Below are 13,955 nucleotides of genomic sequence, written 5' to 3'. Positions count from 1 at the left end.
CAGTCTAATGACTGAAACAAGTCAAAAGAAATTAAAATGAAATATGTGTGTGTATGTTTGTGTGCGTATGTGTGTGAGTATACGGAAGGAAGTAGATTAGTACGCATATATGTCTGTGTACTTAAGTATACACAAACATATAATATGTATAATATAATATGCAGGTATATATATACACACACATATATATGTAACATACATAAAATGCAATATACATTATACATACTAAATATATCTATACATAACGTAGATAATATACATATATATATATATATATATATATATATATATATATATATATATATAATATATATATATATATACGTGTGTGAGTGTGTGCGTGTAATACGTCTCGAATCGAAGATAATTCCAATGCAACATAATTTTTTCTTGTATGGCTCCCATAAAAATTTCTTTTTGTTGTCGCAATTCCTGCCATTGACCACCTCTGAATTGCTTCTTTCAGATATTATTTTTGTTTTTCACCTTGGACTATAAATGTTCTCCAGGTGAAATAGCTTTTGTGCTGATAACACTTATTGATACAGAAACGCGTCTCCCTAGCTTTTGTTTGTCTCCACAAATATGACTCTTTTCCCTATAGGTAATTCTAGAATATTCTTGATTTAATTCCTGAGGATTTATGATTCTTGAGATTCCCTCGTATTTAGCGTCACATTTAACACAAGGAGCGTTTTCCCTTCTCTCGAAGCATAGATAACATCAGTAACTCATAAATATATCTTGGCTGAAAGTTAAAATACCTTTATTCGTCTTTGTTGTCCAAATCTATGCCACTCACCACTCTGAGTTAGTTATCTTTCTTAGCTTAATTCCGTTTCTGTCTGTTTGTCTGTCTGTCTGTCTGTATGTATGTATGTATGTATGTATGTATGTATGTATGTATGTATGTATGTATGTATGTATGTATGTATGTATGTATGTATGTATGTATGTATGTATGTATGTATGTATGTATGTACGTATGAATGTACGTTGTATGTACGTATGTATGTACAAACTAGGTTCTTAAATGGAAGGTTTGATATGGGATAGTTACTCGTAGTAGATATCTTCATTGCTTACACGTCACAAAACAAATATTTGAGGAGTCTTTGTAACTATTAACGTCTCATCTCATGTTCAATATTCTTTACCTTTTCCATAATTACTGATCCACAACTTAAGAGATACTGTGCACTCAACACTGGTCATTCAGCTCTCTTCAATAATTGCTATCTATAGTAATGTCAGCAACATCATTAAATCGAATATTGCGCCTAGCTAGAGAATCCTTAAGTTGTCAAATACATGTCTTTCGTAAATCATTCCTAAACACAGTAAGGCGCTGTAGTTTGATTTTTGGGATCCAAAAGAATGGATATTTGTATATTGGTCTTGTCAATGTAAGCTCACTTAAAATTATCCTTTATGAATAAAAAATGTTTTCAGCTTCGAAATCTGCCTTCTTGCAATAAGCCATTCACAATCCATTCCTAATGAAAGTGATGTCTAGCTCTTATCTCTTCGACCTGTGTTTCTGTCATTGTTCCAGTATTACGTCAATAGAGCAGAACTATTTCAATGTAAATTTCAGGAAGTAGCATTTTAATTCTATCATTGATTGAACAGTTCTGAATTAAGTAAATGTGACTCGCTGCTACCTACACTAATTGGCTTCTCTATTCCAATAACACTTCTGCTATCTGTTATGTTGCATCCAACAAAACAAAAGTCTGCAGCAAAATACGAGCGGGGAAGACGATGCCCATGACACTTTACAGATAGTGGGTGGACTAAGGGAAGAGTTATTCTCAAGCCAGGGATTTAGTCCGAATGCATGCAACAGAGTAAACTCCGCTAAACGGCACCCACCAAAGTACCTTTAGAAGTATTAAATCGGTTGATAGATTAAATCCATCATCCAAAGTACGTTCTGGTCGAATTTGAACTCAGAACGCAAAGAGCCGGAACAAATACTACCAGGCATCCAGTCAGATCATACGTTTCCGCCAATTCACCGCCTCAGATTCGTATTTTTATCGACCCCCGAAAAGTTCAATTCGGTGACATTTGAACGCAGAGCTAATATATTCAGAAAAAATACCGCGAGCAATATATTAAACGCTATAACGCCTTTGCCAATTTTACAGCCTTAAAAAGGTACATATAGGGTACACGTTTCTGATAAATGTTACTGTAACTTTTAATTTATTTATGTTTTATTCATTTTTTGGTATATATGCTTAAATGTACGTGATATTTTACTACCACGTGAAAATACCTGATCAAATAGTATCTCATCTTTTCATAAAGTCAATGGGCTAAAATTTGAAAACGATCTGGCTGAGATTTTAAGCGGCTTAAGCGATAAGCCAAAAGCACTCCCTTTAGCTCTAGCTCTATGTGCTCTATAATATACTCGTCGTATGTTTGTATGAGATGATATATGTGTATTCAGATATAAAGCAAACGCATCAACAAGTTTAAAGATAAACCTAAGGGTTGTTGTTGATTCTCCTGTCAGTTTTGATGAAACTCACGTATGACCAAAAACCTTCTAGCTATGACCTTCTCGTCTTATATTCAGACATACAAAAATCTAAGAGTATATTATGCAATATATCTCTTTAAAGAAAGTAGGGTTTGATTTGAGTAATATTTGGCTGCTATTTTTTGAAGACACTCTTTCGTTATGGATTAATCTTTTATCTTTTACATACTTCAGTCATTAGACTGTGGCCATGCTACGAGAGAATTGTTAACTAATTCAATATGTTAGTGATAACTTTAATCAATCTTTTTTGGTAGCTTCAGTGTAAAGAATAAAACTCTCTCATGGATACAAACGATGACCTAAATTCGAGCCGAAAACACTAGTTTAAGTATTTCTTAAGTACTGCTGGCTTTATCAAAGAAGAATAAGAGGCAACGAAAGGAGACAGCCGTATGGTTTGATAGCGAAACAATTTATTTGTTCAAATATACTTTTAACTGTGCAAATAACGAGTTAGTCTCGTTGCTACTTCTGAGCCGACAATAATGTTTGTATAAGGTTTTAGTTATATACATCCTATATTAGTAGATCATTTTTACTATTATTGCCACGATATGTGAATGTATGTGTGTGTACATTTGTGTATGTGTGTGCACGAGCGCGTGCGTGCGTGTGTGTGTATGCATGTGAGAGGGAGAGCGTGAATCTGGAATGTAAGTTGATGTGTAGATAGATAGATAGATAGATAGATAGATAGATAGATAGATAGATAGATAGATAGATAGATAGATAGATAGATAGATAGATAGATAGATAGATATTAATTTTGATAAAGATATGAATATGTATGAATGTGTATATATTTGTAAATATTTGAGTGTGTAACCTGAGATTAAATGATCTTACTATACTTACGAACACACAGTGACATATATAACCGCATGTATGTTATAATCTATGTATGTGTAAATGCATGTAGGTATATACATATGTCCGTATATGTATGTGCATGTGTATATATAAATGAGGATGCAAGCGTGTGTGTGTGCGTGTAAATTAATGCAGAATTAATTCCAATGATAGAGGGCCAGACTAAATGATTTTTCAGTATCAACTTGGCAGACTGCCTAATGTTTCTGCCTTCAAATCCCAGAGGATATTGATAAAATATCCAGGATCAATGAAATATATATATAAAGATAGCAAGGTCAAATCACGTGACTATCGCTTCGCTTGCTTATAAATATGGCCTTTGTACCTAAGAGAGTATTTTGATATTAATATAGCACTATAAATTAAATTATTTCGTTCTCTTCGAAACCTAGTTGATTTCTACAGTGAAAGCAAATCTCCATATATCATTTTGAGACTGGACTCGACAAAAACATCATATATACATATCTGTGTGTATGTGTGCGTATATGTGTGTAAGTAGCATTTTTATAGAATTACATATATATTCGCGTAAAAGTTTAATATTGTAGACTAGTTTCTGAGATAAATTTCATGGGCCGTATACTACATGAATATTAATACTAAGTGGATGAAGTTCAACGTGAAATCTAGTGTACCACATCAGTGGCAGAAGAAAAAATGCTCTCTGAATGAAGGGAATAAACAAAATCTATTGTAATAAATCATACTGGTAAATACATATGCTTTAGCTTAAATAAGAAATGGTGTTGTGTCACACAAATTATACTACAGTATTTCTTTGATAATAAACTGGAGAAATCTATAACATAATACTGAGTGAACCATGCATCAAAAGCATGATAATTGGTCAGGAAATTCATTTTTGCACATTAATGTTTAAGACTACACCAATTTTTCGCCCAGTAAATGTTGATGTCACCTGAGTAAAACTATTCATATGTAAGCGCGTGTGTACGTGTATGTGCGAGCGCTAGTGTGTCAGAATTTTAATATCTGGAGATGAAATGAACAGGCTTTATTACAAATCACTACAATTGTTTCAGCGCATCGTTATCATCTGGTGTATGCTGAATGTTACATATACTATACACATTATTGCATTAATATGATTCAACAATATATGTATACATGCGCATCTTTAGGCACTGCTAGATCAACTCTGGTTTCTCTTTGTTTAATACCCTCCGACTATTTATTTACTCGAAAATGTATTGAGGGTATTTTTATTGTCGTTACTGGTATGTTGCCTACCTACATAATGCAATTTCATAATAATTTGTATGTGTGTAAAATTATTCGGTTAAAAATGAAGCAACCATAAGAGAGATTTATTTGTCATGAAGCGATAGGACATCTGTACCTGCAAGACCTGGTTATAGAATGAATAACGCATGTTTTTCCATATAAGTATTATCATATGGGAATGACTATATCCCGGTATATAGAACTAAGTACGGTTACTCCATAGCATTATACTTCTGTTTTTTAGTATAAATTCAAAATTCTAAACGAATATATATAAATATGGAAAAAGAATATTTATATACGAGAGTATTTGGAGGCTAATAAGTAACATGGATACACATTTTCTAGAGGGAAAAATGTGAATGTATGTTTAAATAGATATATTCATGTATATACATATATCTAGTGTTAAATAAAAGTATATGTATGTATAAGGGTGAATGCAAGTAAATTTTCTTGGTTTAACAGTCTCTCTTAATGACTTGTAAAGCAATTGTATCACAATTGTATGATGGCTAGATTGACCACTGGAAGACAAGTGTCTGACCAATACAGAGTGTACACTGGTGTGAGGCAGGGACAAAATATTTCAAATATATTTGCCGGTTTCAGTGATCAAGATTCTACTTGCTCTTCGTTATAGATCATACAGAAATGGATGTATCCAAGTAAAAAGGGTAACCACAATGCTATATTTAAAACCCAGGATATTAGGACTATCAGTATTTTGAACAAGGTACTAGACAAATAAAAGCCGAATGAGCGCAGAAAAATGTTACAAACACTCCGTAGATATGGAAAATATGTAATGTAGTTTACATACTTGGTATGATGCTTGTCTCATAAACTGCTTGGCAGGCGCTTTCCATATCGCTGGTACTGTAATCACCCACCGTACATCATCGTTGACAATCTCCATGCCCGACTGATCGGACAATTCTTGCAAGGCGTGTTCTTTGAAGAATTTTAGCGCATAGGAGAACACTGTGAGAGCTGGCATCGTTTTACCGTTGGTTGCCTCCAAAATTGTGTCTTTGGTTAAATCCTATAACAGTAAAAAAAAAGAGGGTACATAAATTAATAGAATATGTTGATGGGTTTTAACTTTGGCACATAGAACAGATTTTAAGGTAACGTGTTTTCGATATGGTCAAACTCTTGGATATTCTACTGGTAACATATTTTATGGATTTCACTGAATAACAAAACTTTTATTTATATCTTTATTCATTTGTATTTAGTCAGTAAGTGTTATTCCCTATTTGCTGCCATCTAAAATCAAAGGAAATGGCTACTATCCCCTTCAAATTTTGCTTTTGTGACCTGGAAACTGATCTATTTCCATAACATTTCAGACAGATTCAGCGCTGATTTGCTGAAGCAGAACTATTGTTATAACAAATGTTTTGTTCAATACCACAGATTTACTTCTCAGTTGCTTCACCTTAACCCCTTGAGCATGCCCCTAAGTAGCTGACAATATGTACATCTCTGATCATGAGCAGGAGTAGTGGTGAAACATCGTAGCCTTGTGTTGTGAGGGATTCTTTGGGGTTTGAATAAATGTAACAAAAGCTAAGTTGGAAGGAAATATTAGCCACTTTTCATACTTTCTAGGGGTAAGCAAATAGGAAATAAAAGTTGCTACAGAAGGAGAAAAATCGTGCTACAAAGTGTTTTCAGAAGATTGAAAAGTAAAGCTGATCCTAGCGGGAGGATTTTTGAAACCAGATCACAGAGATAAAGTAAAAGGAATATCGAAAAATGATGTTACTGATATTTTAATCTTTTAGTTTTAATGTTACTACAACTTCCCTGCCAGTTATTTTGTTTAAACAGAATCCGTAACAAAAATCAAACCATGTTGATTCGCTTTACCGTATAAAAGCTGCTATCATTTACAGATTAAATCACTGCGTTACCGTTTTTATAAAACAAGATGAATTTTATATTTTATGGTGTTAAATTTATATTTAATTGAAATAGATTTTTCACAAATTTTTGTATATGATCTTTTCTTCCCTTTGACCATGCTATTGATAATGGCTGATGGTTCCAACAGTGGTATGAATGGCCCTCATCTTTTTAAGATCACCTTTTATTGCTAAATGTACACAACAGATTGTTTTCAAAGAAATCAAAGAGAAGAAAGTAACTCGATAAAACACATATCTACATAAAAAGCCAGACTAATTTCATACAGCATTATATACAAGAAGTATACATATATACATACATATAATACACACATTCATACATAAAGACCCGTGCAATCATGATCATAAGTTTGTGGAATCGATTCTTGGACAAGGCGGCGTGTTGCATCCTTGAGTAACGTACGTTATATCTACACCGCTAACTGTTACATACTGGGTTAAGGGTAGAAGGGTCGAAGGGGAGTGTCTATGACTGCTCGCCACCATATAGGCACCTAAAATAATTAGCGAAAACATGGCACAAGCTCCAGTTCATAAACGCTTGCGAAACCAGTCAAACTTTGGTGTGAGTGTGTGGGGATGCGTGTGCGTGTGTGTGTGTGTGTGTGTGTGTTTGTGTGTGTGGTGTGTGTGTGTGTGTGTGTGTGTGTGTGTGTGTGTGTTATGTAGGTGTGAGAGAATGTATATACATACGTGCACTGAGAAATGTACCTGCATTTATCCATATGAATCTATGAATATTGACTTTACGGAACTGATCAGTATTAAACGGACTTTTTTGATATATAGGGAATTACATTGCCTAACGTGTCCTTTTAACAAGAAGTTAGATTTGGCAGATTACTTCTAGCTTAAACACAGATATGTGAAGGTCTTCCAGTCTTGTCATTTCATATTTTGTATATTCAGAAGTATAAATCTTTAATATATTCTTCGGGTTTTAAGGTGGTATGGAATTTAAGGGAGCTTAGGCCGCTATTTCTAGCAGTTCACTATCCTATGTTATCCCTGAGTAGATACATAATCGAAAGTTCCTTTAAATGTTGTTTAAGTTCGAATATGCACTGATGGAGCAGACTTATAATAAAGACTTTACTCAACGGCGACCATCTTGCCTTTTGAATATCAGGAATGAAATTGTCAATGTGTCCTGCCTTTTCCAAACTGTAGAGGTAGAGTTGTATGCTATTTCTTATAGTTCAAATGTACCATTGATTAAACAGTAGTTCAGCAAATGGTGGGGGTAGTCGCTACCTCATTCCAAGTAGGGTACACACACTCATACATATACCCACACACACATTTTCTCTCTCTCTCTCTCTCTCTCTCTCTCTCTCTCTCCTCTCTCTCTCTCTCTCTCTCTCTCACACACAGACACACACACACAGATGCATATATGTATAGAGAAACTGAGACACAGATTAAATACAAGATACCGACAAAATTAGAAACAGAGAGAGTGAATGGCAATTGACAATCAACGGGAGAAACAAAAAACAATTGCTACAACTTTGGGCGAGGAAACGTTGAATGTTATGTTTCAGTAGAGCAGTGACTGGAGAAAAAAATTCACCGAACTGAATTCAAAGCAGTATCTTGCAAAATGGTATGACTATGCATGAATGAATCAATGAATGATTGCATAACGCGTACGCATACATATATATCATACATTTTAATTGAAAGATGAACAGCAACAAAAGCACAAAAGTAACGTCAGTTCACTTCTACGCATACTCTGTCTAACCAATTTCAGTCATCAGCATATGTGCTGTGTGTGTGTAGGCGCAGTTGCTCTCCTTGACTGCGGGTCAAACAAGCCGGCCAGATATAGAAGTCGTTACGCAACATTAAGGTTCAGACACGTGACCTCATCTCTTTCTCTTTTCTGCACTGACACGCAAGCTGTGAGGATGCAGCTAGATTGGCTTTTTCTAATACGACAGGCCAGTTTGCAGATAGGAGCAGAGCACAGAAGATCATGGCCTCTACACACCAACAATTCCATTTATCATTCTATTGTGTATATACGTGTGGCCACAATAAACGTGTTTAAAGTTACAACCTTGCTTGTATATGTTCTTCATCCGGGTTTTTACTACCAAACGAGATTACAACCTTCTGAGAGTCATATTAGGTGGCTCAACAACTACCTACTCCATCAATATATATATATATATATATATATATATAAGTCTGAATCAAACTGTTTTCATCTATACATGTTGAGTACCCTTCTTTCGTTTATCTACTCACTCGTATGTATATATATATATGTGTGGAAGCCCGTCGCGTATATACATACATATATACATATATATATATATACATATATGTGCGTGTATGTATGTATGTATGTATGTATGTATGTATGTATGTATGTATGTATGTATGTATGTATGTATGTATGTATGTATGCGCTGGGCTTCCACATTGTTCTCTTCTATGTAATTTACATACAAAGCATTCGTCGGCTCGCTGTGGAGCTGAACTTGAAACCAGTCACGCCGTTGTAGACCGAGCTTTTTGGCCACACAGCAATGTTTTTTTTTCTTTGTCTTTCAACCTTCCAAGGTCGATAAAACAAGTACCATTTCCTCACTGCGGTCGGTTTAATTGACTAGCCTCTCCCCTGAAATTGCTGGGCTTGTACCATAAACTTGAATCCAATATAGCATTATAGTGTTGTAGTGCACCTGAGCACTGTACACAATGCTTTTATTATTATTTAAAACACAGATACATGCCCTCAAACACAGAGACATTGGCGCAGACCCTATTTTGTGAAAGTCAATTTGCTTCATAAAACTCAAATAATAATGGTTTAGATATCAGATATGAAATTATTGATCGTGAAGATATTTAGAACCAAATACCCCACTTTTGTTATTTATGCATCTTTGAGAAATGAGTATATTTCAATCATGGAAATGTACTGAACAGAAATTCTAAGTTTATATCATTTTGTTGAAAAAACTTTCACTAATTCTGAAAAATTTCAAGCTATCTAACCCTTCATTTATCATGGATCATAATTGATAAAGACCCAACAGATTTGCTTCCAGTGTCTCAAAAGTGCATTTTAAATGTCAAATACGAACTATTTATTCTAAATTTTTTTCTAAACTTTTGATGATTAATTCTTTGCAGTTATCTTTTACATAGATGCCTCTCGCTTATATTATACTCTAACCCTGTTTATCTTTTATTTTATTTTCCGTACTATGTTCTCTTGCGATTAATCGCTATTTATAAGCAAATTGATGTTTGTGTGTGTGTGTTATGTATATATTTTCACTTTAAAACAACAAATAACAGTTTACACAATAAAACCTTTCTCTTTACAATTTTTCTTTTGTCTCCACACGCTTGTTTCCCATTTTCAGTCGCATACATCATTAATACGAAGTTTGTTTCATTTGTGATCTATAGATATTTCTAAATCAATTTTTTCTTTCTTCTTCGACCAGTACCCTCGACTTGCGACCTTTCTTCTCTCTTTCCTTTTCTCCTTTTAATTCTTTTCTTTTATCTCTTCTTTCTTTCTTTATCGCTATCGTTCAGCCGTCTAAGTTTCTATAAATATCCGTTTTATCAACGCCAACTTTATCGATTTTAAAATACATACACATTATTATATATGTTTTTGTGTGTGTGTGTGTGTGTGTGTACATACATATATACATACATATATACATATATATATATACATATATATATACATGTATATATATACATATATACATCATGTATATATATACATACGTATACATATATATATATAATACATATATATATATACATATATATGTAGACACATATACACATATATATATACACACATATATACACACATATATACATATACATATATATATATATCCATATATGTATATGCATATATATGGATATACACACACACATATATATATATATATATATATATATATACAAATTTATATAAACACACACTTATACACACACACACACACACACACATATATATATATATATATATATATATATATATATATTTATCCATATATATTCGCTGATAATTTCGTATTTCTCCTAGAAATACTTTTAACCACTGATTTTAACGCATTAGTGGGGTGGCATTTGATAATTTGTTTACGTTCCACGTAACTTCACCTGATTAATGAATATATAGTGGTCATTCTCATAGTTGCAAATGTAGGTTTAAATCTCACTGTCCGTTATCAGGCCGATGCTTAACCCAAAACGTAATCTATAAGTGTACTATCACAACTGTAGCTGGTAACTTTGTATATATAGGATGTTCAATAAATATGAAAATAACGCATTAATAACCAATTTTTCATCTTTTAAGCTCAAACATAAGGCGAATTGTACATACTTATCTAGCAAGATTTGGAAACTGAAGGAAAGCGGAATCGAATTTAGCTTTAAACGGGATATTATAAGGAAAGCGCAGCCTTATAGAGATAGTCGGTACTGGTGCGAGCTCTATGGAAACATATGAAATGTTTAAGTATATGGACATGAGCAACCTGGTTAATAATAATATATTAGCCCTAAGGGTATCATGCGTACATAGTGTCACCCGTACATATAAATATTTTCGAAATTAGTATTTATAAGTGCTGCACTTGAACCAAGACAGGAGAAATTAATTTTAGTGTCGGATATGATGTGAAATTACTCGCTAGTGTTATATATAACAAGTTATTTATATTTTCTTACTATTTTCTATAATTTCTTATTATTGCGTTTTCTTATTTTTATATCTTTACCTATTAACTTCTTATCTCTTATAAGGTCTTAATGTTCTTAAAGAGAAATATAAATTTCTAGTTACTTAAGTCTAGAAAAGTTGATAATAACATACCCATAATAAAGTACAAATACTTGTGTATATTTGCATGTGTGCACATAGTTACATATGTATATGTATCTGTGCACAACTTATTTTTCCGATGTTTTTCTGATTCTTAGCTTATAACTAATAAAAAGATAGCATGATTTATCGTCCCAGTTTTCCATAAGTAAATACCCAGAGCAATCTTTATAGAAACCACCTTATAAGTAAATGATTAAGTACTGGTATGAATATTAAACTGATTCTATGTAATTCCCTTTCTAATGTTGAAAATTGGTATATATACAGTTTATCTATTCTGGTTATATCATTTTTTGTAATCTTAAATTTTATCTTCATACAACATAACAATATTGTTTATATACAATCTTCCACTGTACCCCATGGTAATTTCCTCTGTGTAACATCATAGGTTTTATTAGCGTCTTGCCCCTTTAACTGGTAATTAATATCTTGATTTAGGGTCTTCTACTACCCAGCCACCTTTATAGACAGTTACTTAAACATTTTCTAAATCCTGACAGTATTTATGACCATGCCCAACTATAAATTGTCACCTCACTCTGTCTATCCATTCTAAACAGACACTGTCCTCTAGCCTTAGATTTGGTAGTTGATAAAAAAGACTAATAAATTACAAGTGAACCACAATCATTTACAAGCTATGACCCTAACAAACTCCATATAGTTCTTAGTTGCACTAGTAACAACATGGACACTCTCCCTATTCTTGTTCTATTAGAGAATTTGAGTAAAATTATACTAACGTGTCAAACTGATCAAAAACTTCTATTTATTTATGTAGCAGAGTATAGCTCTGCATTTAAATTGATGTAATGATTGCATAACCTTTTTCTCGCACCGTCTCCGATGAAGGGATTTATAAAATATCCCGGAAACAGCTGCAAGACCTTCTCTTTATAAATGTTCTGAAATCTTTGACAGCCTGGATTTTATCTCATTTTGTTAATTTATATATATATATATATATATATATATATATATATATATATATATATATATATATATATATATATATATACATATATAACCTACGTTGGACTCCTCATTCGCTTAATCACCGAACGTGGAGCTTAACAATAGTCTGTCCATAGCACTTACTCAGCATTACCTGATACCTTTGGGTCTTCTTGACACCATTACCTCTCATAAACTATATATACTTATATATTAATATATATATATATATATATACATATATACATATATACATATATATATATATATATATAAATACTACATATATATTATATATATATATTATATATATATAAAAATATATATATAAAATATATATATATATATATACATATATATACACCATACATACATACATACATATATATATATATATATATATATATATATATATATATATATATATATATATATATATATATATATATATACATACATAAAATTGCAGCGTGGAGGTGTTTTGTGGTTTTTAATGGCTTATAAACACCTTCCACGCTGCAATTATTTTCGTTTCAGCACACGATTTCAGATCAGGTCACTTGTATGCAAGTACATCTTCGTAATGTATATATATATGTGTGTGTGTGCGTGTGTGTATACATATATATACATATATATTCATACATATGTATACATATACACATACTATATATACATACACACACACACATATATGTATACATATATATATACAGACACATATATATACATATATGTATACACACACATATAGATATACATATATATATGCATATATGTATGTATATGCACTTATATGTATAAAACATATAATCATTTAAAATATTTATAAATTTGCGCATTTCTTTGTAAATATGCGTTTGTTATTTAATTCGCTTGGTTTATGTTATTTATAGTTTTCTAGAATTAACTTCAAACTTTCTGTTTTCTACCCTTCCTTTCTTGACCCCAATTTATCACTAACCTTCAAATAAGTTATCATTTCTTTTCGCAACTGGTGTAATGTTAATAAATCATTTTCTTATTAGCTTTGACTTACTATATTTAGTACGATAGTGCTCATTGTGCTATTTACTTTTCGTGTATTTTCATCTAACCATTCTTCTAAGAATGAATAAACGCTCACTGTATATCTATAAAACTTCTATATTTCATGCAGCACATATTAGACAATATTTTGCTAATGAGGTCTAATAACAGCAAAACATATCCGGAGTTGTAAACATGCTGACGAAGATCAAACTCACTTTCCTCTATATTCTGTTTTTAATTAATTCTAATTAAATTGTATTAAGTTGTATTCCTGCCTTGGGTAACAAGAATAAATCAATAAGCTAATAATTTTTTCCTCTTCTCACCACAGGTTTTCTTTTAATTAAATATATTATTTCACTCCACTGAGTATGTCAATGCCCGAACACCTTACTCTGTATTTACTCTTCGTTTTAGATAGTAAGCATAGGTCAAGTATGTCCTCAACATTTTCCACAGTTCGCACAAC

General features: G+C 32.3%; 1 protein-coding gene across 1 annotated transcript in view; it reads right to left on the bottom strand.

Moving 5' to 3' along the window:
* LOC115232663 (heat shock 70 kDa protein 12A) overlaps positions 1 to 13,955 on the bottom strand; it is a 286,065-nt gene that overhangs the window by 116,268 nt on the left and 155,842 nt on the right. Inside the window, exon 3 of the mRNA XM_029802682.2 lies at positions 5,502 to 5,723. Coding sequence (XP_029658542.1) covers positions 5,502 to 5,723 — 222 coding nt within the window. The remainder of the gene's footprint in view (positions 1 to 5,501; positions 5,724 to 13,955) is intronic.

Source organism: Octopus sinensis, linkage group LG2 (genome assembly GCF_006345805.1).
Source record: "Octopus sinensis linkage group LG2, ASM634580v1, whole genome shotgun sequence".
Lineage (NCBI taxonomy): Eukaryota > Metazoa > Mollusca > Cephalopoda > Octopoda > Octopodidae > Octopus > Octopus sinensis.
Note: the sequence above shows the minus strand (reverse complement) of the source record. Positions and strands in the feature narration are given on the sequence as shown.